Raw genomic sequence first — 23,561 nt, 5'->3', positions numbered from 1 at the left:
CTGCATGATGGGGGGGACGCCTTTCATCGCTCACAGTGTCCGAGCGAGGACAGACTGTGAGAGAGAGGGAGATCGGTCCGTATAGGAGAGGGGCAGCAACGTCACAGAGAACTGCAGTGCCGCGTCTTAACCCATTCTGAACGGGAACCCATTTTGGTGTCGGCATCATGTCATGCTTTAGCTATTGAAAAATAGCAGATCTACAAGCTCATAGCGCGCCACCGAGTGGCGCGCTACGAGCTTGTAGGTCTGCTATTTTTTTTTTTTTTTAATCGAAGAACGACTGACATTTTTAGAATCTGATCTCGGGTCAGAATGGGTTAATCAGACCCAGTGTGTGTCCAGTGGAAACCTCGTATGAATCTGATCTCAGGTCAGAATGGGTTAACTTCCCGTATAGAGCCTTGCACTCTCCTCTCTGTCCTTGGCAGCCCTAGGAATCAATCCTGCTCCTCCTCACAGCCCAGGTTGGTGGTGATGGGAAGTGAATCATTCGCCGCTCCGAGGTGCCGAGAAATCCTATTGGCCTAAATGACTTGCATCACACCAGCTGTGTGTGTGTGTGTGTGTGTGTGTGTGTGTGTGTGTGTGTGTGTGTGTGTGTGTGTGTGTGTGCGCGTGCGGACACCCATGTGTTGGTGATACACTGTCAGTTGGTTATTAATATGCACTGTGTCAAAAAGAGAGAGAGGGACTGCTGGGATTTCTGCTGCCCTACTTCTCTAAGTGAACTGTTCTTAGGCACACTCCATCAATTACACACACGCGCGCATGCACGCACACACACCCCTTTGTGACATAATCATGTGAAAAACCATGATAGGGAGGCTGATGACAGTTATTTAAAAAAAGAAGGTGAAAAACCACACCTTCTCCCACCACTGTATACTCGCTACATTTAAAGGCATAATGTGCCTGCATGGGCGTGTGTGTGTGTGTGTGTGTGTGTGTGTGTGTGTGTGTGTGTGTGTGTGTGTGTGTACATATACGTAGGCACGTACATATATGTATGTGTGACTTGTGTGTATGAATGAAAAACCACCGGTAGAGATTTCTGTGCAAAGATTCTACTGTACTGTATATCGTCTCGGTCGTGTGGAAACCTCATATCTAGAGGTGCCACCAAACGGTGATCAGCCGATTTTCACTCAAAATGACTCGATCGGTGATCTGCAATTCACCACAATCTGGAGAATCAGAATATATATTCAAAATTTGCCCTTTACACGCAAGATTTGTATCGGCTGATCGCGAGAAAAACAATTGGTGATCGGGGTCGGAACCCAAAAAACCTGACCGGAGCACCTCTATCCAAAACTGTTACTTTTCGGGATTCTGAAATATCTGCAAGCTCAAAACACATCCCGATCTGCTACTTTTGATGCTTCTGTGTGACGCTCGGCTGTAGTACGATCAAGTGCGGCAGTCATTTATAAACCCATTCTGACCGGGCACCCATTTTGGTGTCAGCATCATGTTATGCTTTAGCTATTTAAAAATAGCAGATCTACAAGCTCATATCGCGCCACCGAGTGGCGCGATACGAGCTTGTAGGTCTGCTATTTTTGAAAAATCGAAGAGCGACTGACATTTTTAGAATCTGATCTCAGGTCAGAATGGGTTCATCAGGACCAGTATGTGCCCGGCGGAAACCTCGTATGAATCTGATCTCAGGTCAGAATGGGTTAAAAAAACACACAAAAAGTTAGAATATGGAAGTTAGATTAGAGGTTTCTCTACCCAACAACAACCATATAATACAGTCTCTCTCTCTCTCCTGTTCCTCTCAGGGTCTCTCTCTCTGCAGTTGTATCACTATCTACCAGGCAAGGGCCGTTCTAAATATAACTAGAGATTCCCCACCGTTCTAGCAGACATTCATCAACCGCAGGTGTGCGCACACACACACACACACACACACACACACACACACGTACGCCCTCCTGAAAAGATAATCACCTTGTTCTGCACAATCTGCTGCTTACTGGCACTGCTACTGTACACAGTTGAATCTGGAGTATGAATTAAAATCTTTACAAAAGTGTGATGAAAAAAACAGCAAGGGTCCATTTTTACACTTTCAGAGTGATTTTACACTGCATTATATTAGCCATCAAGGTCAAACAATGTCATGTGACAATTAAAAAGCCTTTTATTATTATTACATGATCCCCGGATTGAAATTATTTGAGATAAATAATTGCAATAATTTGTCATAATTGCAAATTTGAAACAGAAAACAGTTGTTCTGCTCTTGCATGATTGGATTTGTACTGTGAGGCCTAAATGGAAACAAGACCGAAAGGACTTATTTTGGTGCTACCCCTTTTGGACTGAGTGTTTGACTATACTCTGTTGCTGTTTTTACATTAATGTCTAATAAACTATTCAATCAATAAATCAATCAAAACTATTTCCGCTATTTTGTATATTTTTTTAAAATGTGTCAGTGATTTCTTTGTATAGTTATGTGTCACATCTGCCCTGTCCAATCTGTCATTGCGAAGCCTAAAAGGCAAACAGAAATACAAATTGTAACGTTCCAATGTTCAATGCAAAAACCACAATTGAATCGTTAAGCAATTATTTGTGTGACAATTAATCGTCAACTTAAATTTGTAATCATATAACAGTCCTAGTTTGGTAGTCTGGAAATCAGACAGTCACGTTTTGGCCTCCTGGCTTGCCCCAGTCTTTTATGTGTCAAAGTGTCCCTGAGCAAGACTCTCCCCTGAGGACTCATCACTCATGACCATCTGAGCAGCCATCAGCTGGATGGAGATGAACATTGAATCCCCCCCCCACAGGATTATATAAAGTACTGTCCAAATTTGGGCTGTATGTTTCAGCCCAATCGACATGACTAAAGTTAAATAAATCACACTTGTGTGAAGTGAGGGGCGCCCACTGTATTTATATCGGCCACAATGTGACGTCTCACGTTGTCAATGTTTGTTTAACTGCTGCCCTAAACAAACATTAAAAATAGACTTGCCTGCCATTCCATTGCTCTAAAAACAAACAAACATTACTGCCATTATTACCAAAAACCATGCATTGGAGGGGCTCTAGTGCCCCTCACAAATAAAACCATAGGTGACAACCATTCATGCCATGCAAGCACTTCTTTGGCCTCCTGACACGACAGTGTGCACGAGACATTCGGCAGAAGATCTCGCTCCAGCGGTTCGTGTGAGTCAGTCTAATAGTTAAAACTGTACTATATACTCATTCATACTCAAAATTATGAATGAGAATTCAGGAGAGGTTTTGAATCATTTAACACGGTTGTACTCCCTCCACGGCAGACCATGTGAATGGAGCTTTGAGAAGCTCTGTGGAACTGCTGCTGACGAGGAGGTTCCTTCTGCAGGACAAGGACAAGGCCTGTACTGTATATGGACAGAGGAGGAGGGGTGGTGTGTGTGTGTGTGTGTGTGTGTGTGTGTGTGTGTGTGTGTGTGTGTGTGTGTGTGTGTGTGTGTGTGTGTGTGTGTGTGTGTGTGTGTGTGTGTGTGTGGGGAGGGGGAAGAATAAATTGGTGTACATATGAAGGACACCATGGGTTCAAAGAGTAATAACATTCTAGAGGAATGCCTTTAGGGCATGGCTGAGTTTAACTGTGTGTGTGTGTGCGCGTGCATGCGTGTGTGTGCATGTGTGCACGTGTGTGCATGTGTGCAGTGAGTTTCTCTCTGTTTTCTCCAGTGACTGCAGTGACCAGCACACGACCCCAAATCTGTGTGTACCCATGAGAGACAGAGGGGGACAGAGAGAGAGAGAGAGAAGCTGTCAGACAGAAAGTGACAGCGAGAGAGACACAGAGAGAGACATACAGACAGAGGGGGGAGAGACAGAGAGAGAAGCTGTCAGACAGTGAGTGACAGCGAGAGAGACACAGATAGAGACAGAAAGGAGGGGGAGACAGAGAGAGACAGAAAAGACAGAGACAGAGAGAGACAGACAGAAAAAGACAGAGAGAGAAAGACAGAGAGCTCCTACACGACGCAGGAATAACAGATGTCTCTCAACAACTCACTGTTTGTCTTTGTTTAATCGTGCTGAGTCAACAACATCATCAGACTCTATGGCAGCTGGCAGGGGTCAGTTATACAGAGGTCATCAGCACTGCTGCTGTGCTGAATGTTTGCAAAATGTACGCCATTCTCCTGACCTCCGGAGTGTTCACCTTGTCTACATGGTTCTCTCACAGACTCATATCGTTGCTGTCGGGGCAGAAACCTCATATCTCCGTATTTTTACTTTTTGTGTTTTTTTTTGGTAAATTAACGCCCTACTTGATCATACTACAGCGTCACACGAAAGTATCTAAAGTAGCAGATCCACAAGATCGAAATGTGGAGCAAATCAACATGTTTTGAGCTTGTATATCTGCTACTTTTGCTGTTTTTTTTTTTATTTGAATCCTAAAAAGTAACAAGGTTGAACATATGAGGTGCAGAGGTTTCCGCCTGATAGAGACAGAGATATTGTCACTGTTGGGACTGAAACCCAAAAGGGTTAACTTTACAGGAAATAGGAAAAATAGAACACGTATTCCAATGGCTCCAGTGTAGTTAATATTTAGTCACAAGCTCTTGTTAATACTTTTCATTGGTTACAGATGCACTCAACCACTTTAAACCTGGCGTGTCCCTGTTTTGGGCATGTCTTGATAGGCAAACAAACTCTTTTAAAGAAGTTTTGAAGTTTTAGTGGCAGCTATTTCTGCCACAACGATATATAAAATGATCAATATAATTTTATGAAATCAATTAAAAAAACTAAAAGGCCCGACAGTGCCGATATACACGAGTAGCCTACTGTATATAACATCAAAGTACACAGACAGACAGACAGACAGACAGACAGACAGACAGACAGACAGACAGACAGACAGACAGACAGACAGACAGACAGAACTCTTTAATATATATAATAAATATTCCTCAGAGCTGATTTTCTGTTCGGCAGCTCTTCTCATCCATAATCACATTTTCTCTGCTATAATAATGTCCCATACAGCACATTATACATACAGCATGTGATAAGCTTTGATTTGATCACTCAATAAAACGGAGAGCCTTTGCTGCGACTCACAAGTGTCTCTGCATGGCGGTTCCTAGACGGCGTGATTCTCTGACGGATTGAATTAAATACTAATCTGACGTCTGACTCCAGTCTGTAATCCCACCCACCACCACGCCAACCCTATCCCATTCTGACCTGAGATCAGATTCATACGAGGTTTCCGCCGGACACACACTGGTCTGATGAACCCATTCTGACCTGAGATCAGATTCTAAAAATGTCAGTCGCTCTTCGATTTTTCAAAAATAGCAGACCTACAAGCTCGTATCGCGCCACTCGGTGGCGCGATATGAGCTTGTAGATCTGCTATTTTTAAATAGCTAAAGCATAACATGATGCTGACACCAAAATGGGTGCTCGGTCAGAATGGGCTATAGAACGTAATCCCGTGGCAGGAGGAGACGCGCACGGCGGCTGGGATTAGGAGGCTACCTCCCCCCCCCCTCCCTCCCTCTCTCTCTCCCTCCCTCTCTCTCTCCCACCCTCTCTCCCTTCCTACAGTGGAGACAGCAGAGAGTTATTAACTGGTGAATGGGAAGTGCAAAAGTGTGCAAATGTTAATCAAAGTAATCGATATTAATACATCTATTTTAATAAAAGAAAGGGTAAGAAAGAAAATTCTAATTAAACTAATTATTTAAAAAGAATTATAATAATACAGACAATGGCATTCTCTCTGTTTTGCACACAGCACCATTGTAATACAAAGTCAAATAGGAGTTTGGCGTGCCGAACGGGAAGGGGCAGCCTCGATTGGGGTAAAAAATGAAAAAAAGGGGCGAACGGGAGACGGACCGACTGCCGTCAATTGCCACCACAGCCCCAGATGACCCGTTTATCCACCGCAGCCAGGGGGCCAGGGGGCATTTCGTCTCCCTTGGGGGATCCGGCCGCGGCCTCTGGTACCAGGAAAAATAGGCGCGGAGAAACAGTAAAAGTGAGAACAATGGACCGGGGGGGTTCCATTGTTCTCACTTTTACTGGTTTCTCACTTGTATACTGTAACATATACAAGAAATCGATAGAAAATTATGGATAATTGGGGCTCTAACAGCCCATTAATAACAGACAGAGAGCGCTGCATGGTAGAGGTAGACAATATGGTCTGTCACACTTAGAGTACTAGACAGTATGCCCTCAGGCTTCACGTACAGTACACGTAGTACAGTACAGGCACAAGATGTACGGACATACAGTGCATATATTGTATCTGAATGGTTCAGAGTACAGCACGTCTCTGTCATACAACCTCGTCTTCCCCCGTGGGAAGAGAACATGTGCTCAAAGGCATGGCACTGACATGCCTTCAAGACACGATCCAACCTTTACAACCCTTATTGCGGTCTTATATCTGCCAATACACAGGGGTCTTCCACAAAACACCCTGGACAATGCTACAGACCTCCTAGTCCTAGACTCCCTCTTCTGGCTCGCACACTGTCGAATACGTTCCCCCATTGCATTGCAATGAATTCACAACTGCAGACTCAACGCCAATTTTCCGCCTCACCCCCTATAGCCTAGGACATCACTCTAGATGTGTCCCTTCTTGCCAGTCACCTTTGATCAACAGAAGCTACAGATATCTTGGTCACCTGTTCTGAAAGTGAGTACTGTTTAGATTTAGTTGAAGAAGGCCCCCGGGGCGGAAACGTCCATTTCTGCTGTTGTTGCCTGGGGTTAACTGAAATAAAAAACAAGAATCCTAAACGGATATAACGTGAGGGCTGGTATTCTTTTCTTTAGACCACATCCCTACTGTTCTCATGTTCTTATTAGATTAGATTAGTTTTTTTATTGACCAGTGCACAAATATTACATTTACTTAGATAGCATGTTGTTTAGACAGATGCTACTGTATAGGTTAATTGTTTGTACACTCTCAGAGTTAAATTAACATTGATTTTACAATATAAATTGGGGTCCCAGAGATCGAAATGCCTTTAACCCATTCTGAACGGGCACCCATTTTGGTGTCAGCGTCATGTCATGCTTTAGCTATTTAAAAATAGCAGATCTACAAGCTCATATCGCGCCACCGAGTGGCGCGATACGAGCTTGTAGGTCTGCTATTTTTGAAATAAATCGAAGAACGACTGACATTTTTTTAATCTGATCTCAGGTCAGAATGGGTTAATCAGACCAGTGTGTGTCCGGCGGAAACCTCGTTATGAATCTGATCTCAGGTCAGAATGGGTTAAATGGTGGGGGGTCCGTAGCCCAATGCTGTTCAAACTGCTTGAAATGAAAATGGTTGAGAATCACTGCTAGAACCGTAATAAAATTCTTCTCTTATGGGGGTCCCTGGTATATCTTTTCATATATCTTTGCAGGCTAATACATTTAGGGGTCCATGACATGAAAACGTTTGAGAACCACTGGTTTAGAGTTCATTCTTACTCTGCTTATTCTGATCTCGCACGTGTTGTCTCTCTGGATAAATGCCTAAATTGTAATTGCACATGAATAACACGCCATCGTTGCACTGGCACCATCACTTGACACTCACTGTATGTATACTTACTGTACTGTGTACTATACACTTAAATGTTTGACATCTGCTGCTGAGTGATGTCTCTTGGCGCAAGATTTGTATTCATTTTGAGCATGCACGATGAACCACCTCAAATATATTTTATATTGTTTTCCTATTTAACTTTTTCCTTTGTTTCTTCTCCATTCTAATGACTAGATTAATCGCTGGGAGCTTGTACTGAAAATAATTTCACCCGCTCCGTCACCTGTAAACTTGAGAAGTGACAAAGGGTATGCGCGTGATTATCATCAAACCAGGAAGTTATGCAGGTACGCCTACTGAGTGGCAAAAAAAAAGAAATGCTTTCATTCTGGCCTTGACAGCCCATATACGTACATCCAAACAGAAAAAGTCCTATCTGATTGCATTAAACAACGTTAAACAATGTTAAACTCACTTTGCCTCTCACTTTGCCATTAAATGTATGCATGTGCATACGCTCTATATACTTGAAGTTGAAGCAAAACGAACGATCCAACGAAATACATTACGAACATCTCCAACTGAAAAGCGTTTCTTTCAGTGGGGAATCAAGTAAATCACAGACTGACTGACACGGTCGTTCAATGATGCCTTAAATGAGACTTGTTTAGGAGAGTTACGGCAAGCGTCTTGGCTGGAGCGAGAGATTCCACTGTGGAGGCTCGGCGCCACATCACAACGCTACCCTGCAACCACGGTCCCTCCCGGGGGACGAGGTTCTTTCTATAGCACAGGCTATCCTATATCCAACAATGCTGGCAGCGTGGATGCAAAGACACCGCCGATGGTGATGAATTACAGACGGGAGGAGAGAGGGAGGGGTAGAACAAGAGAAAGACAGAGAAATGCTGGGTGGTGTGTGTGTGTGTGTGTGTGTGTGTGTGTGGGGAGGGGGGGTTATGGTTGCAAAGCCTACGTCTCACACTCCCTGTCATTTGCAGGGTGTAGTTGAACTGCAGGAAGTTTAAGAATCGTGTGTGTGCGCGTGTCTGTGTGTGTGTGTATGTGTGTGTGTGTGTGTGTGTGTGTGTGTGTCTGTGTGTGTGTCTGTGTGTGTGTGTCCTGAATGCTGTGTTATTTCAGCTATGATCCGTGAACCCCGGCTCCGTTTCTATTTGAGCAGCTTTGGTTGTTTGTGCCCCAAACCCAAAATACCCTGAGACTCAGAGAACGCTCCTTATTACCTCCTTCTCTTGTGGTGGCCTAACTGTACGCCACACACTACTAATGCTTTCCAACCTAAAAGGACTGGATTGTAGTATAGTGGTTTCTCAACCTTTTCAGGCCACACAATCAGAATTCACCTTGTCCGATGGTACTTTTATTCTTTATAGAGGGACAGACAGTAGGCTGACAGGAAATTGGTGAGAGAGATGGGGGGGTGACATGCAGTAAAGGCCGTCGAGAACAGGAGTCGAACCCGACAGACTCGGACTACCGGCCAAGGTGCCTGCACCGCTGAGCCACGGCCCAGGCCGGACAAGTACAGTTTTAATATACTTGCATGTCCTTGAAGATGACAAGTGGGACAAGCCTTAATGTCGACCCCTGAACCCCTGGGACTCGAATCTACTATGTAATCCTTATGCGTACACACTAAAGACCTGTAAGGGTCCATTTGGTTACTAACTAACTATCAATCATGTAGCTGGGCACCCCCCCTCCAAGGACCCCTGGAGGCCGAGAGAATGACCACTGCTCTCGAGTACGGTATTCCTCCTTCCACACAGAGCAAGGCCAACTCGACCGCCATAACCTTCTGTAGAGGCGAGGGTCCTGAGGGAAAACGTGACTGGTTAAAAAAAAGTGCTTTGTATGCGTATATTTGTGTGTGAACATGGCATGCATGTGTGCACTACTGTGCAGTACATTAATCACTTTTCTCACACAGCTGAGTTTCTGCTGATAGCACATTAAATTAGATGTCCCTGCGATGCAGCCACAGTCTCTCTCTCTCTCTCTCTCTCCCTCCCTCCCTCGTTTCTATCATGCTTATTGCTTACACTCTATCCTCCCTCCCTCCCTCTGTCGTTTCTATCATGCTTACGCTCTATAGGGCCCGATTCACTAAGCTGTTAACGCCAATATTTTGGGTGTAAAGAATATTCCAAACTTCCCACGTTAGTAGAATAAGGAATTCTAATGAGTATGACATACCGCAAGCTTTGGTCCCATGTACTGTAAGTCTGCATCTGAGCAGACTTGAGAAAGAGCGTCCCTTCGCAAAATTCACAGACAAAAAGAGATATAAGAAAATATAGGTGTAAACAGCTTCGTGAATCGGGCCCTATGACTCTAGTTTGCAAAGATTTAAAATGTATTTCCTGGTGCTGTGTCATATAGCCACTCATAATAATTCTTCCTCTCTCGCTCTGTCTTTCCATTTCCTCCACCACCAGTCTCTCTCTCTTCCTGGTCTTCTTTGTCTGCTATAATGTTACTGATCTTCTTTGTCTGCTGATGTTCTTCACATCTCGTCCTTTCTTTCCATGCCTCCCTTCCTTCGTTTTTTTTTATCATCATGCAGTGTTCTGCAGTGGCAGAGCCTCCCCATGACAGAGCACTGCTGACACGCTGCCAGCTCAGCATTCACTCTCTTTCTTCCTCTCGCTCTCTCTCTCTCTCTCTCTCTCACACACACACACACACACAGGATTGTGCATATGCACAGCACGCATGGAGACACATAAGAACAGAAGCACAGGCGCAAACAAAGACACACACACACAGACACACACACAGTCTCACACACACACACACACACACACACACACACACACACACACACACACACACAGAGCAGGGCTGAGCTCAATGTTTCCAGCAGCACTAAGGGAAGTGTCTGCGCATCTTAGCCAGAACAAACACACATTGACACAGTCAACCGGGTCAAACTTACTCGGTCCAACATATTCTCCACACAACCCACAACATAACATGGGAGTATCTTATCACCATTTCGGCAGCTCTCTCAATGGTTGTGTGTGTGAGATGCGTGAACACGTGGCCAGAACACAACACAAAGACATACAGTCGATACTGCATCAGCTACTGTATACATTACAATATTGCATAGAATTACTTTATGCAGTGCCCCATTTTGCCTTGTTGTATACACAAAGTATTTTAGACACAAACCAATCTTTTTCCCCAGAGTCATTGGTGCACCATGTCTTACACCTTGCACACTTTGGAACACTTTGGAATCAGCTGTTCTCAAACACTTCCATGTCAAGGACCAGAACGGTCTGTACCTATTTGGCTGCGGAAAGCTCTGCAGAAAAACACTTTTGTGTCAGGGTCCAGGCTCAGGGACAACCATAAGATGTGGCTGAAGACAGTGTTTTTAAACGGTCCCTCATTCTGCTGGGGGACCACTTAGAACCCTCTCAGGGATCTCTGAGGGTAACACGGACCCCACTTTGAGAAGCAGTACTTTAAACACATGACAGCAGATGTTTCTCTTTCAGATAATGGGCTGAGGCCAAGCTGTTACTTAGGGTTTAAGTTATATCGTCTCTGTCGAGTGGAAACCTCATAAGGTCCAAAAGTGTTACTTTTCAGGATTCAAATTCAAATATAGCAAAAGCAGCAGATCTACACGCTCAAAATACATCACTTCGGGCCACATTCCGAGCTTGCCTTGCGGTCGCGGATGTGCTACTGTTGAGTGTTGATGCTTTTGCGTGACACTGTATGATACGAGTAGGGGCAGGGCGTTAATTTACGAAGAAACACAAAACGTTAATAAAAGATGGATATAGGAGGTTTTTGAATTATAAATCTGTCCTATAAACAGTATACACAGAGCACCACTAAACTATCTGTGTGTTTCACAGGACTGTATGGCTGCAAATCACTGTGACAGTCTAGCGAGGCTCTCTGGGAGGTGATGATGCTGGCAGGGACAGATAATGTGGTTTCCATGGGAAGCGTTTGGCTTCCATCACCACTGGAGCCCAGCGAATGTCACGCTTTAAACCCAGTGGTTCTAAAACATTTTCATGTCAAGGACCCCCGGTCAAAATTCATATGTTTTTCTTTGCAGCAGCCAGACCCCCAACCATCTGAAAAGGGTTTTGTGCCAGGTAAATAAATGGTGCATTTAAAAGGGAAATAAAGGGAACATTTTGGATATCTTGCAGCGTGCTGCTTCGTGCCACGCTTTGAGCTTTCTGTACATCTGTTATTTTTGAATAATTTCATAGCCACGGTTTAAATGGATAAAGTAATTCAATTTGCTGCGATGCTGTATTAACACATTTTATTAATACATTTTTTTTTCTTTCTTTTTTTTAAGATATTTTTTTGCAGCTTACGCCTTTTTTTTTTCCTTTTTTGAAGGGACAGACAGTAGGCTGACAGGAAACAGGAGAGAGATGTGGGGAAGACATGCAGTAAAGGCCGTGTGGGGCTCGGGAGTCGAACCCGCGGCACACTGCGACTGGATCACCAGTCGGGTGCCCAGACGGTTACGCCACCGCCTGGGCCTACATTTTATTAACTGTTCTAACCAACTGCTCCACTCTGAATGTGCTTCTTACGCACGCACGGACACACACACACACACACACACACACACACACACACACACACACACGCACGGACACACACACACACACACACACTCTTGGGCCATTATGTTGAAAAACATGTACAGTATGTACAGTACACCCCTGGGACATTTCGAACAAAGGAGGAAACATACAAAGAAGGAATGAAACTGAACTGAACTACACACAGCATAACAAACAGGCAGAAATATTTTGCACCAAGAAGGACTAGTTCTAGGAGAACAACAAGTAACTGTCATCATCATCATCATCACTGTGTAAGATCATGACTCCTCTCTGTCTGTCATCATCAGCAGAGCTGTAATTACCCTGATCACCCCTTTAGAGAGAAGGGGAAAGGAGTCTCAGCATCTTTAACCACTTCAACCCCATGGCATCCTTATTGTGGGGAAAGCTTTCGCAGAGAATAGACGACGCATGCGCTGTGAGCAGTCTATGGCTGTGAGCTTGCAGATCTGCTGTTTTCTGCAAAAGCTTTAATCACAATAACAGAAAAGACACTATAGCCTAGTAGCCTATTCTAGAGCCCTGAGGAACTCCGCTCAACTATATGGATGAGCACTGAGCAGAGTAACTCATTGGTTAATTTCAAGGACCCTCATTTTTGATAATGCATTAGACCACACATCACAGAGTCCTGTTTGATACCAATTTCTAATGTGACCTTCTGACCTACACACTGTAAAATGCTTAGCTTTCATTTAACTCTTGAGAGTGGACAAATGGAACCAAATTCCCTTTAATAACAGGGGCCAATTTGGACCACTGGCTTGGTCCCTCCCCGGTCCGGAACCTCACGTTGAGAACCAGGAACCAGTGCAGCAATAGGCAATACTATTACAACACTACTATGATATCCAGGAAAGTACACTTACTTCGACACTTGAGCGCCCGTGCGGGGATCTGGCGGCTGCACACGTCGCACCAGTCCTCCTGCGCCACGGGCAGCTTGGGCTCGAACCGGTGTCCCTCGCCGCTCTCGGCGCGCACGCGCGGGTCGGGCTCGCCGTTCTGCAGCAGCGGGAATATGGACCAGGCCTCCAGGCGGGGCCGCTCGCTCCGCGCGTACCGGACCACCCCCGTCCTGCCCTGCGTGAGCCTGGCACCGCTGGCCCCCCGCTGGCCGCTGGGCTGAGGGGTTGACGCGGCGTGCTGCTGCTGCCTCCCGCTCGGCGCGACGGCGGTGGCTGCTTCCCGCTGCGCTCTATTATCGTGTCCATTGTTGGCACCCGACGCACTTGGCATGACATTGGCCACTAATGTCCCCTTGGGTGAAGAAGAAGAAGAAGAAGAAGAAGAAGTCTTCCTCGCCTCTCGACCTCCTCCCGCTGCGTTCAGGTTGGAGTCACGGCAGTCGACGCAGTTGCTGTTGCAGTCCGAGACTCCCGCGGTGGTCCCGCAGCGGTCCTCCGCGCCCTGGCTAGCCGGGCTACGTGGCGCATGAGCGGGCAGATACAGAGCCCCGCGCCCGTCCGTCCCGGTGGTGGTGGTGGTGGTGGAGCTGCCACCGGGCATCCCTCCTCCTGCCACCGCCGCGTCTCTCGCTCCTCTCCCGGGAGGAGACGTACCACCAGCAGCAGCAGCAGCAGCAGCAAGCCGCGGGTTATTCTGGTTGTTCCTCTGTGGAGCAGGAGCTCCTCCTGGTAGCTGATCCGTGGTGGTGGTGGTTGTTCTCGGCTCACACTCGTTCTTCCTGAACATCATCTTCTCCCGGGTGGAAGGTTTCTTCCTAACGCCGCCGCTCGCCGTCACTTTGAAGAACAGCAGCGGCGGCGGTTCGGACCCAGCCCGGTGTTCATGTGGACCTGGACCCGCAGGACCCACCACACTCACAGACGCCATTGTGTGCCCTTCCCCTTAGAATATGTGTGTGTTAGTAGCCTATGTGTGTTACTGTTAATGTGTGTGTGTGTGTGTGTGTGTGTGTGTGTGTGTGTGCGTGTGTTATGTCTGACTCTGTACTAGTCCGTGCTTTGACTGTAAACTCCACTCCAGTCCAGCATGTGTAGTAGGAGTGCTCCTGGACTAGTGACGCAGAGGATCAATGAGACAGCGTTTAAATGCCAAGGGCGCGTTCTCTTAAAGCGACAGCGCACACTTGGAGGAGTTGTACTTCGCCATTAAGACAGTGTCGCGCGGCGCCCAAAATGCAGATTTGAACTCATATGAACTCAATATTACATACATACAGGATTAACAAGGGAACTCTCCTGATTGGATGAAATTGGCAACACACCTGAAGATGTACTACTACTTTATGTATTATTAAACTAAGAGCTAGAGAAACGTGCTGTCTTGTCTATTCTAACAATGATAAAACATAAAACCAAAACACAGGCCTATCTATCACTTACAATACCTTTAATACAATTATAAATTCTGCAGTCAGTGTAGAAATAGTAATGTGTGTACTCTATTACACACAGTGTAATAGAGTAATCTTTAAACAATGTGGTGAAACATTGGCTTCGGCATTAAATATTCATCACTCACATGTGATTTCACTGACTGATGGTCACAGTGTTTAATCAGCTTCAAATGAACTGCTACTAATATGTCATTAAAATATTAAAGCAGCACTGTGTAACTTCCCTCTTCTACCCTGGATTTGAACCCAGTTTCCTGCATAAGTGCTGACATTTTAACCATAGAGCCTGCCTGCTTGCTAAGGGGATAAATTGAATCTCGACCATCAAGTCAGATCCTATGTGTGAGACATGACCCATATAACACAATCTAAAGGTCGATACAATAGAAGAACAGGGAGACAAAATACAACCCCAATTGTATAATATGTTAACTTATTGTATTAAGATACAGATTGGACAAAACTACATTTCATTAATTACATTTTTGACTACTCCCTTACGGTCAAAAAAATAAAAATGAACATGACCGGCTATGAGTTTTCCCGTTTTACACGTGAAGACATCATCATGGTTGTTTGTCTATTTAAATTGTGACAGTGGGAAAGTTATACATTTTCCCATTAAAAAAGAACACATACAAAACCCCCCGGAGGTCAACTCAACAGAACTTTCAGTTTCTTTCTTGTTTCCAGTTTTCTGTGTGAGTCCTTTCCAGGTTCTTTCACAAGCCCACTCTTGTCAGAGTGAAATGCTACTGTTTCTGGACTATAGCCTACACATTGAATGACAGTGCACACTGCACACAGAGACCATGTACAACTGTTGCCATTTGATTGTATTGTATCAGATTTAGCTTCAGCTCGATCTGCATTCCTGAACAACTGTAGATATTGTTGACCGGAGTCCCACAGGGGTCTATAGTCTAGTAGTAGCTATAGTCTAGAGCCCCTGCCTTTTCACCTGTACACCACATCTCTCTCTTGCTGAAAATAGCAGATCTACAAGTTGCCTATGTGAGTTTGTATATCTCGCCAATTGTTTGCCCTAGAATAGAATTGCTATTGGTTTCATGTTGTTTGTAGGCCTACATATGCATAAACCAAAAACCCACAATAACAATACACTTCATGACACATAATAGACATTGGGGGATATTAAAAGTGTAGAAACTAGAAACATGTCAATGGACTGAACTGACTTTCCGGTGTTGTGATTGTGAGAATGAAGGGGCTGTGGTGAGAGTGGTGGGTTTTTCCACTGATAAGATGAACCCAAACCCACACACACACACACGCTGGTATATTACAGAGCATGTCAGAAAGAAAAGGCGTTGGTATGTGTTCTGAGAATGTTAAAAAAAATGGAAGGTTCACAATTTGGCTAAAACATTTAACCTGGAGAATCAGACGTGGCTCAAAACGTGGTTGGAGAAATAATATGTTTAGCAAAAAAGTGAGTTGTGAGCCTCCCTTATTTCTATACTGTTTCCTGCTGTGGAAATTAGAAGTCAATTTAAAAGCAATATAATACACATAAGTATAAGTGGTAGAAAGTAATTAAATACATTAACTCAAATACAAATTTTAAGTGGTTTTACTTATGTTTCTACTACAAGTTCTACTTGTGTGCAATGCCCTACCAACAGACATCAAAAAGTGTGAGTCCATCCCTAGTCCTGGCTCTTTCAATACAAAACATAAAGGAGAGCATGTGTGACCTGTCTGCAATTTGCAACTGGACCGTCCAGTTGCAAATTGCAACTGGACAGGTCACAGGTGCAGGACCTGTTTTCTAGAAAACTGTCAATAAAGTATTCAATCAATCAATCAATCAATCAATCAATTAAATATAGTACATTTTATTCCACTACAATATTTGACATGGTAGCATATACCAAAAGCTTCCCATTTTGATGCATTCTACATTGTTGTATTTGCTACTTTTATTGAGCTAAAATAATTGGTGTACTCCAGCACTGAATGCACTACGAGCAGACTCAGTAATTTAATCAAGAAAGCACTGAGACGCAAACATCACAGATACAGCACACACACACACACAGGCTCAGATACAGCATACACACAAAGTAACCTATTCAGCAAGACAGAGTCAATATCAATCTTGTGGATTTATGATTAAAAGTTCTTCTGAAGGAACAGGCAGAGTTGAAGCAACGAAAAAGCGTTGCTGCTGAGGATTCATTCTAGGTTACCATAATAGTCCATCACCGTGGCATTCCATTAGAAATACAATAACACTAAAGGCATTAATGAGGTTTGTATTGAGCTGCTGCAGGGCCTTAACTCTCTCTCTCTCTCTCTCTCTCTCTCTCTCTCTCTCTCTCTCTGTCTCTCTCTCTCTCTCTCTCTCTCTCTCTCTCTCTCTCTCTCTCTCTCTCTCTCTCTCTTCTCTGTCTCTCTGTCTCTCTCTCTCCTGGGGCTCTCACAGCGCTTCCTCCGGTCCACTTCCTTATCGTATCTCTACATTTGTGATTCAATTTTAATTTCCTATCTTCAGCTGTTTATAACAACATTGTACGGAGATACAAGATCCTGTGGTCTTGCAACGACACCGGTCCATGAGCTGTTCCAAGGGAGTGGCAGTGGTACACAGTAAAGTCCTCAGTGTTTACAATTACAATTTAGGCATTTGGCAGATGCTCTGAATCCAGAGCGATTTACAGTAAGCAAGGTAAACACAATGTAACACGTCAAACGTATTACATGTACAGTATTTAACTCCAAAGAGAGTACAAATGGCCTGGGTCCATTTGGTTCCATTTCTACAAACTTCAAAGGGATTGTGACATTAAAAAAAAGGTTTTGGAATTGTTCTTGTTTTTTTTAGGTTTTCTAATCTCAATTGCACCCAAAAAACATGAACTTTTAACATTCAGTAGATTTTCTGTGATCTGGGGTTTTCTGGCTCAAACAGGTGCTTTGATTTGCCGGCAGTAAGTGACATCACTTACTGCAAATCCCATATATGTCAATGGGATTTGCCAGCAGATGTCACTGTTTCACTGTGTTGCCTGTTTTCATTGTAGCTCAAAAGGCCCAAAAAACCCCAAAGAAAACTTCAGACCACAGAAAATCCACTGAATGTTCAAAGTTCAGGTTTTTTGGGTGTAATTGAGGTCATAAAACCTAAAAGAAAAAAGAAAAATAAATAAATGAAAATGAATGTCATAAAACCTTTCAAAGCTTAACTCTATGCTTCAGAGTTTAATTGATACTGAGGATTTTACTGTGCGGCCAATATGAGGTGGTGCTTTCAAAACAAAAAGATACAGCCTTTTTGAACATCAATAAATCAATGCTCTCATTGTTATTATTACGTGCTGTACTGTGCATAGAGGTCTGCAACCCGAGCAGAGTCCGACAGGGTACGTTCCGATTGTGTTGGAATAGATATCTCTCTCTTGGTGCTGGTGGTAGAAAGAACATCAGGTCAGGCCTTGACTTTGTGAGTCATGAACTTGTGTTGACATACATACATAGTTGTACTGAGAATGTCTGATCAAATCTAAACCACTGTTTTGTTGTGGCTACCTTGTGTCCGCTGTATTCATATTGAGTGTACAACAAGGGTTCCCAAACCGTTTAGTCCAAGACCCAAAAGAGAAATTAGAAGTTTGTCCGGGACCAAAACTAGTGAAAATAGCAGATCTACAAGTTCACAACGGGTCACTTCACGCCATGTTGAGAGCTTGTAGATTTGCTATTTTGAATAATCTTTCACACAAATCTTCTCTTCTGGGAGTCCCTTGCACAAAACATTTTCAGATGTGGTCTGCGGCCAAATATATATTTCAATTTGAGGGCCCTTGGCACGAAAAAGTTTGAGAACTAGGCTACTGGTCTCAATGTGTGAAAGAGAAAGTTCTTGGCAGTTACTTGTTCAACGCCTGGAAACGAGGTGAAGAATGGCGTGAGAGTGAGAGAGCCGTAATGAGAACTTTTTATGCTCGCTAATCCTCTGTTTTAGACTACATGTGGTTTATACCAACATGGACCTCATCATAGAGGCATCTTAATCATTTAAATGCAAACAACATTCTTAGAATTGCATGTAATGATGCACCTCACAGAATAGCGTTTAGCAGACCTATGATGTTTGAAGTCAAAAACATGTTATGTATCGGCCACGTTTGCTGCATGGATAATTGCCTTTGCCTTCTTTCAGAGGTGCCAAGAGGGTGTGTGAGAGACCTGAGGCCAATTCTACAAATGCCTTCTACATTACATAACATCGGTATAGTTCTCAAACCTTTTCATGCCATGCCGAGGACAGGAAAATAGTCGATCTATACAAGCTCACAGCGCTTCGCTCTAGATATGAGCTTGTAGATCGGCTATTTTCACAATACTAGATTTTCAGGCCACTACGGCCTTCAATGTTGCGCTGATAAGAGGCCATTTGAAGTGATGCACTTGCAGCACCCAGGTCCACTGTCATAGGCCTGTGTGACCTTGCGTTCGGGAGGTAGGGGCACCATTGAACTCTGCACCCCTATAGCTCAGAGAGTGTCAAACAGATAACAGATTCCGTGCGTGGGTGTTTCAGTCAGGAAAGACATCATGGACAGGCTTTGCGTGTGTTGTTGCCCTCTGGTGGTCACGGTGTGTGGAAGGACTGGATCCCAAATAACAGGACATAGAAATAGAAATATTTCAGTTAGACAGATATTCAGCTCGGCCACAGAGGGGAGCTGTTTGTACCTTACTGAAACTATACCTGTATATGATGAATACAGGCATATAGTTTAGTATTTTAGAAATACTAAACTAGCCTAGGAGACCAAAGAGACACTTCGACATATTGCTAATAGCTGGAATCATACCTGGGACTTCCAGGACCGGAATAGTCCTGGCTCACTAAAATTCAGCTATGGCTGCTAGGACTACATTTGATTTGTACATTCTGAAGTGTCTTTGTTTGGTCTTGTGTTGCAACAGCAACATAAACAACAGTCTGGAATAACATCAATACAATAACAGTCACAACACAAATAAACCTAGGTTCAATTCCTGGTAGGTTAGGCCTACATTTTATACTAAAATGTTTGAGTTATAATTATGCTTGGGTATTACATTACCGATGGTTACATTTACACACGGTAGTGTTTATGCATAATGTTAGAGATGGTGAAAGTTTGGTATTGCAGGTTTGTTGCAATCTATAACTTTTGTGTTCTCACCAGCATCTGAACCATAGACTGTAAGATCTGAACCCTGTAATCCCACGAGGAACAAAACAGTACTTGAGTAAATGTACGAACTTAGTAGTTACTTCACACCATGCACTGGCACTGGCAATAGGCTACACTATGGTAAATGTCTCTATAGAGAACTTCACTTTTTTTTTTTTTTTTAAAGGCCACAAGCTAAAATAATTTAGTTTAGCACGTGTTGAGGGGGTGTAGGTGGTAAATTGAGGGTACAAGCCTGGGAAAAACACTTATTTTACTGTGGCCTCTAGACATTCCCCAACTCTCAAGGATTTAACCTTTAATGTTCTGATGAGCTTGCACTAGCTGTGTTTGTTTCTTCAAGAGCAGATATACATGATATATCTTTTCCTTTTTCACTTCAATATCTAAATAATAAATTATGTTTTCTAAAGCACTTTATCTGTAGGGGATGTAGCTCAGTGGTAGAGCACATGCTTTGCATGTATGAGGTCCTGGGTCCAATCCCCAGCATCTCCAGTCTTCATAGATGATTAAATACTAGCATACTGTGTACCCTGTGGATGGACAATGCTTCCTGCTGTGTGGAGGTCAACAGGCCCACCGGCTTAATGTGCTTGCTTGTGCATCTATTTATAACAGTAAATCTGTACGTTGCCCTTGATGAGACAATGAAACTTCTACAAAGGTACAGCATGTATTCTGCATTCTAAACCGCTCTTGTGCAATGAGCACAGGGAGGTTTCTGTCCGAGGGATATTTAAGGAAACAAATTCCAAGTTTGGTACCGGTAATGACACACACAATTAAATGCTTACAAAGTATTATTTTTGTTCCAGTTGTAGTATGGCGCCCTCTGCTGAAAGACCTTTGGCATCTCTGCTAAAAGTTCTTTGGCATCTGTAACATCTGCAATCAATTGCTTAACCACACTTTGTTCTGACCTTTTAATGCCAAAGTTGCCGAAGATGAAAACAGGTGTATAGGATAGTAATACAATTTACACATAGTAAGACTGTTTTGCTTTACAGTCACACTATTGCTCAGACAACAGAGCCCTTGTTCTAAATATACCTATATTTATTAATGCACCTATATACAATAAATGCACCACGTCTCTGTGTGAGTGTGTGTGTCTGTACACCTGCCATTTGATTACTTATCTTAACCAGCCCACTTTTCTCTTTTCAAGAGTTTGCACTCTTCAGACACAGGCAGGCATATTAGGGTTTCCTGCACAATGTTGTTGGCATGGTGCTGCGCCATGCTTGAAATAAATCGCGCCATGCCAAGCTGGCCAAAAAAAAAAAGAGGGGGCTAGTGAATCATGGGGTGTGTGTGATATGAAATGTCCAGTACCTCCCCAGTGCCTCCCCAAGTGCCACCCCAGTGTCTGCCCTGCAGTGTCTGCCCAGTGGCTGGGGTGTGTGTGATATGAAATGTCCAGTACCTCCCCAGTGTCCCCCTGAGTGCCTCCCCAGTGTCCCCCTGAGTGCCTCCCCAGTGTCTCCCCAGTGTCAACCTGAGTTCCTCCCCAGTGTCCCCCTGAGTGCCTCCCCAGTGTCTGCCCAGTGTCTCCCCAGTGTCCCCCCGAGTGCCTCCCCAGTGTCCCCCTGAGTGCCTCCCCAGTGCCTCCCAGTGTCCCCCTGAGTTCCTCCCCAGTGTCCCCCTGAGTGCCTCCCCAGTTTCTCCCCAGTGGCTGCAGTTTCTCCCCAGTGCCTCCCCAGTGTCTCCCCAGTGTCCCCCCCCCCCCCTGAGTGCCTCCCCAGTGTCTCCCCAGTGTCGTCCCCCCCCCCCCCCCGAGTGCCTCCCCAGTGTCTCCCCAGTGCCTCCCAGTGTCCCCCTGAGTGCCTCCCAGTGTCCCCCTGAGTGCCTCCCCAGTGCCTCCCCAGTGTCTCCCCAGTGCCTCCCCAGTGTCTCCCCAGTGCCTCCCCAGTGTCCGCTCAGTGCCTTCCTAGTGCCTCCCCAGTGTCCCCTCAGTGCCTCCCCAGTGTCCCCCCAGTGCCTCCCCAGTGTCTCCCCAGTGCCTCCCCAGTGTCTTCCCAGTGCCTGCCCAGTGTCCCCCCAGTGTCTCCAATAGCAATACAAGAGCAATAATACAAATTAACCTTCATTTATTAATTAATGAATCAAATGAATGAATGAATTAATCAAAATCTTGCCCCCCCGCGCCCAGCACCATGCCAAAGCTTTTTCCTGCAGGAAACACTGAGAGATCTCCATATGGGACACGGGTGCTATGACAACAGGTATTGCATACTAGGTTCCCAACTTGCATCGTTCCAAAGTAGGCACAGGTCTAGTTATTTCTAAAGACTGGAAATGCTGGGGGTTGAACCCAGGACCTCGTACATGCAAAGCACACGCTCTCTGTTGATACTTTGCATGTTGCATGTTACATGTTGGCAGTAACATGTGCTATGTAGCCTGTACACGACTGGAACATAGATCTATTCATAGAGCAGGCCAAACTCTCTGAGTCTGGCCTATGACAAAACCTATGATGGGGCTGGGAGTAACAGACCATGACATCATCATGTCTGTGACCTCATAGAACTCAGAGAAACTTGACAAGTTGTTTTCAAATCATAATCATGATCTGTTACAAGTCTGTTTCAGGCAAATGCTCAAAATCATTTTGTGAAGGGACCTTAAAAAAAACATACACGTCGTTGTGCGACAATTAACGAAACTACCGGTAGCCAACCTACAAGCTCATAAAGACTGTGGATTATGAATGTCTGGAGACTTGTAACAGAATAGGGAAGCCATGATTAATGTGGTTAAACGGGTTTCAAGAGTTGACCTCTCTGACATGGCTGTTCCCCGTCTTTGCTGTGGCCAGAAGATCCCTGTATCTCCATTCTCTGGACACAATCCTCTCTGAACAAACACTTCATACGATTATTCTTCACATGGGACGACAGGTGGATCCTGGGAGAAGAGAGATGGCATGAAAGATAAACTCCGAAACTCGTCTAATCAAAGAGAGGTTTCAGAATGAATGAAACGCTGGATGAGCAAGTGTTCAGCCCAACACCACAAATACTCACTTCAAGTGTTAAAAAAAAACAAAAAAACAATGCTTGTCACCTGATCTCATCCCACAGTGGCCACTATATTATGCTTTGTCCACCATTGAATGCAGAAGGTTAATTGTTAATTGAATGCAGCTCAATGACAGCGACTCACATCCTAGTTGTTCTCACACGGACAACAATTTACAGATCAAATGTATTTAATTATTTATGATCACATGTAAAAACATGAGTTAAAAAAAAAAGTACATCCATTACTCGCAGTTCAGGGCAATAATATACATTAATTTCCATAATATACAGCATTATTATTTTCATGTTAAAATACCTACATTCAAGTAACAAATACTTCAGGATCCCTACAGTATTCTGCATCTATCTTTACATTTAAGTACCACTCCCTACACTGTGAAATCCTGAAGGGTTCGTTTAACTCTGAAATTGTACATAAATGGACCCTGGCCTTAAGGGTTCTGTAACTCAAGAGTTTGGAACCACATTTCTTGGTGCCATTCATTTTTACACTTTTGAGTTAAACGAACGCGGGAGGATTTGACCGTGCGTTCCACTTAAAATTAAATAATATACATACAGTATATAGGCGTAGTACCACATGCCACCACCACAGCTCCGATAAGGCTGTATTCTGTATTTCAGAATAACTGTATTGAAAATAAACAGTGCATTGGTTGTATTGGCACCAGTGACCTCCCCTGCACCCCCTCCCAAAAACAAGACTACTTGCTCTGCTAATTTATCGTTGCTGTCAGGACAAATATT

At 44.3% G+C, this 23,561-nt stretch overlaps 1 protein-coding gene across 1 annotated transcript in view; it reads right to left on the bottom strand.

Annotated features, from left to right (window-relative positions):
- rassf5 (Ras association domain family member 5) overlaps positions 1-14,291 on the bottom strand; it is a 54,974-nt gene extending 40,683 nt beyond the window's left edge. The window contains exon 1 of the mRNA XM_083772136.1: positions 13,059-14,291. Coding sequence (XP_083628262.1) covers positions 13,059-14,025 — 967 coding nt within the window. The 5' untranslated portion in view covers positions 14,026-14,291. The remainder of the gene's footprint in view (positions 1-13,058) is intronic.
- Positions 14,292-23,561: the final 9,270 nt, after the last annotated feature.

This window comes from Protomyctophum parallelum (genome assembly GCF_964188405.1).
Source record: "Protomyctophum parallelum genome assembly, chromosome: 8".
Lineage (NCBI taxonomy): Eukaryota > Metazoa > Chordata > Actinopteri > Myctophiformes > Myctophidae > Protomyctophum > Protomyctophum parallelum.
Note: the sequence above shows the minus strand (reverse complement) of the source record. Positions and strands in the feature narration are given on the sequence as shown.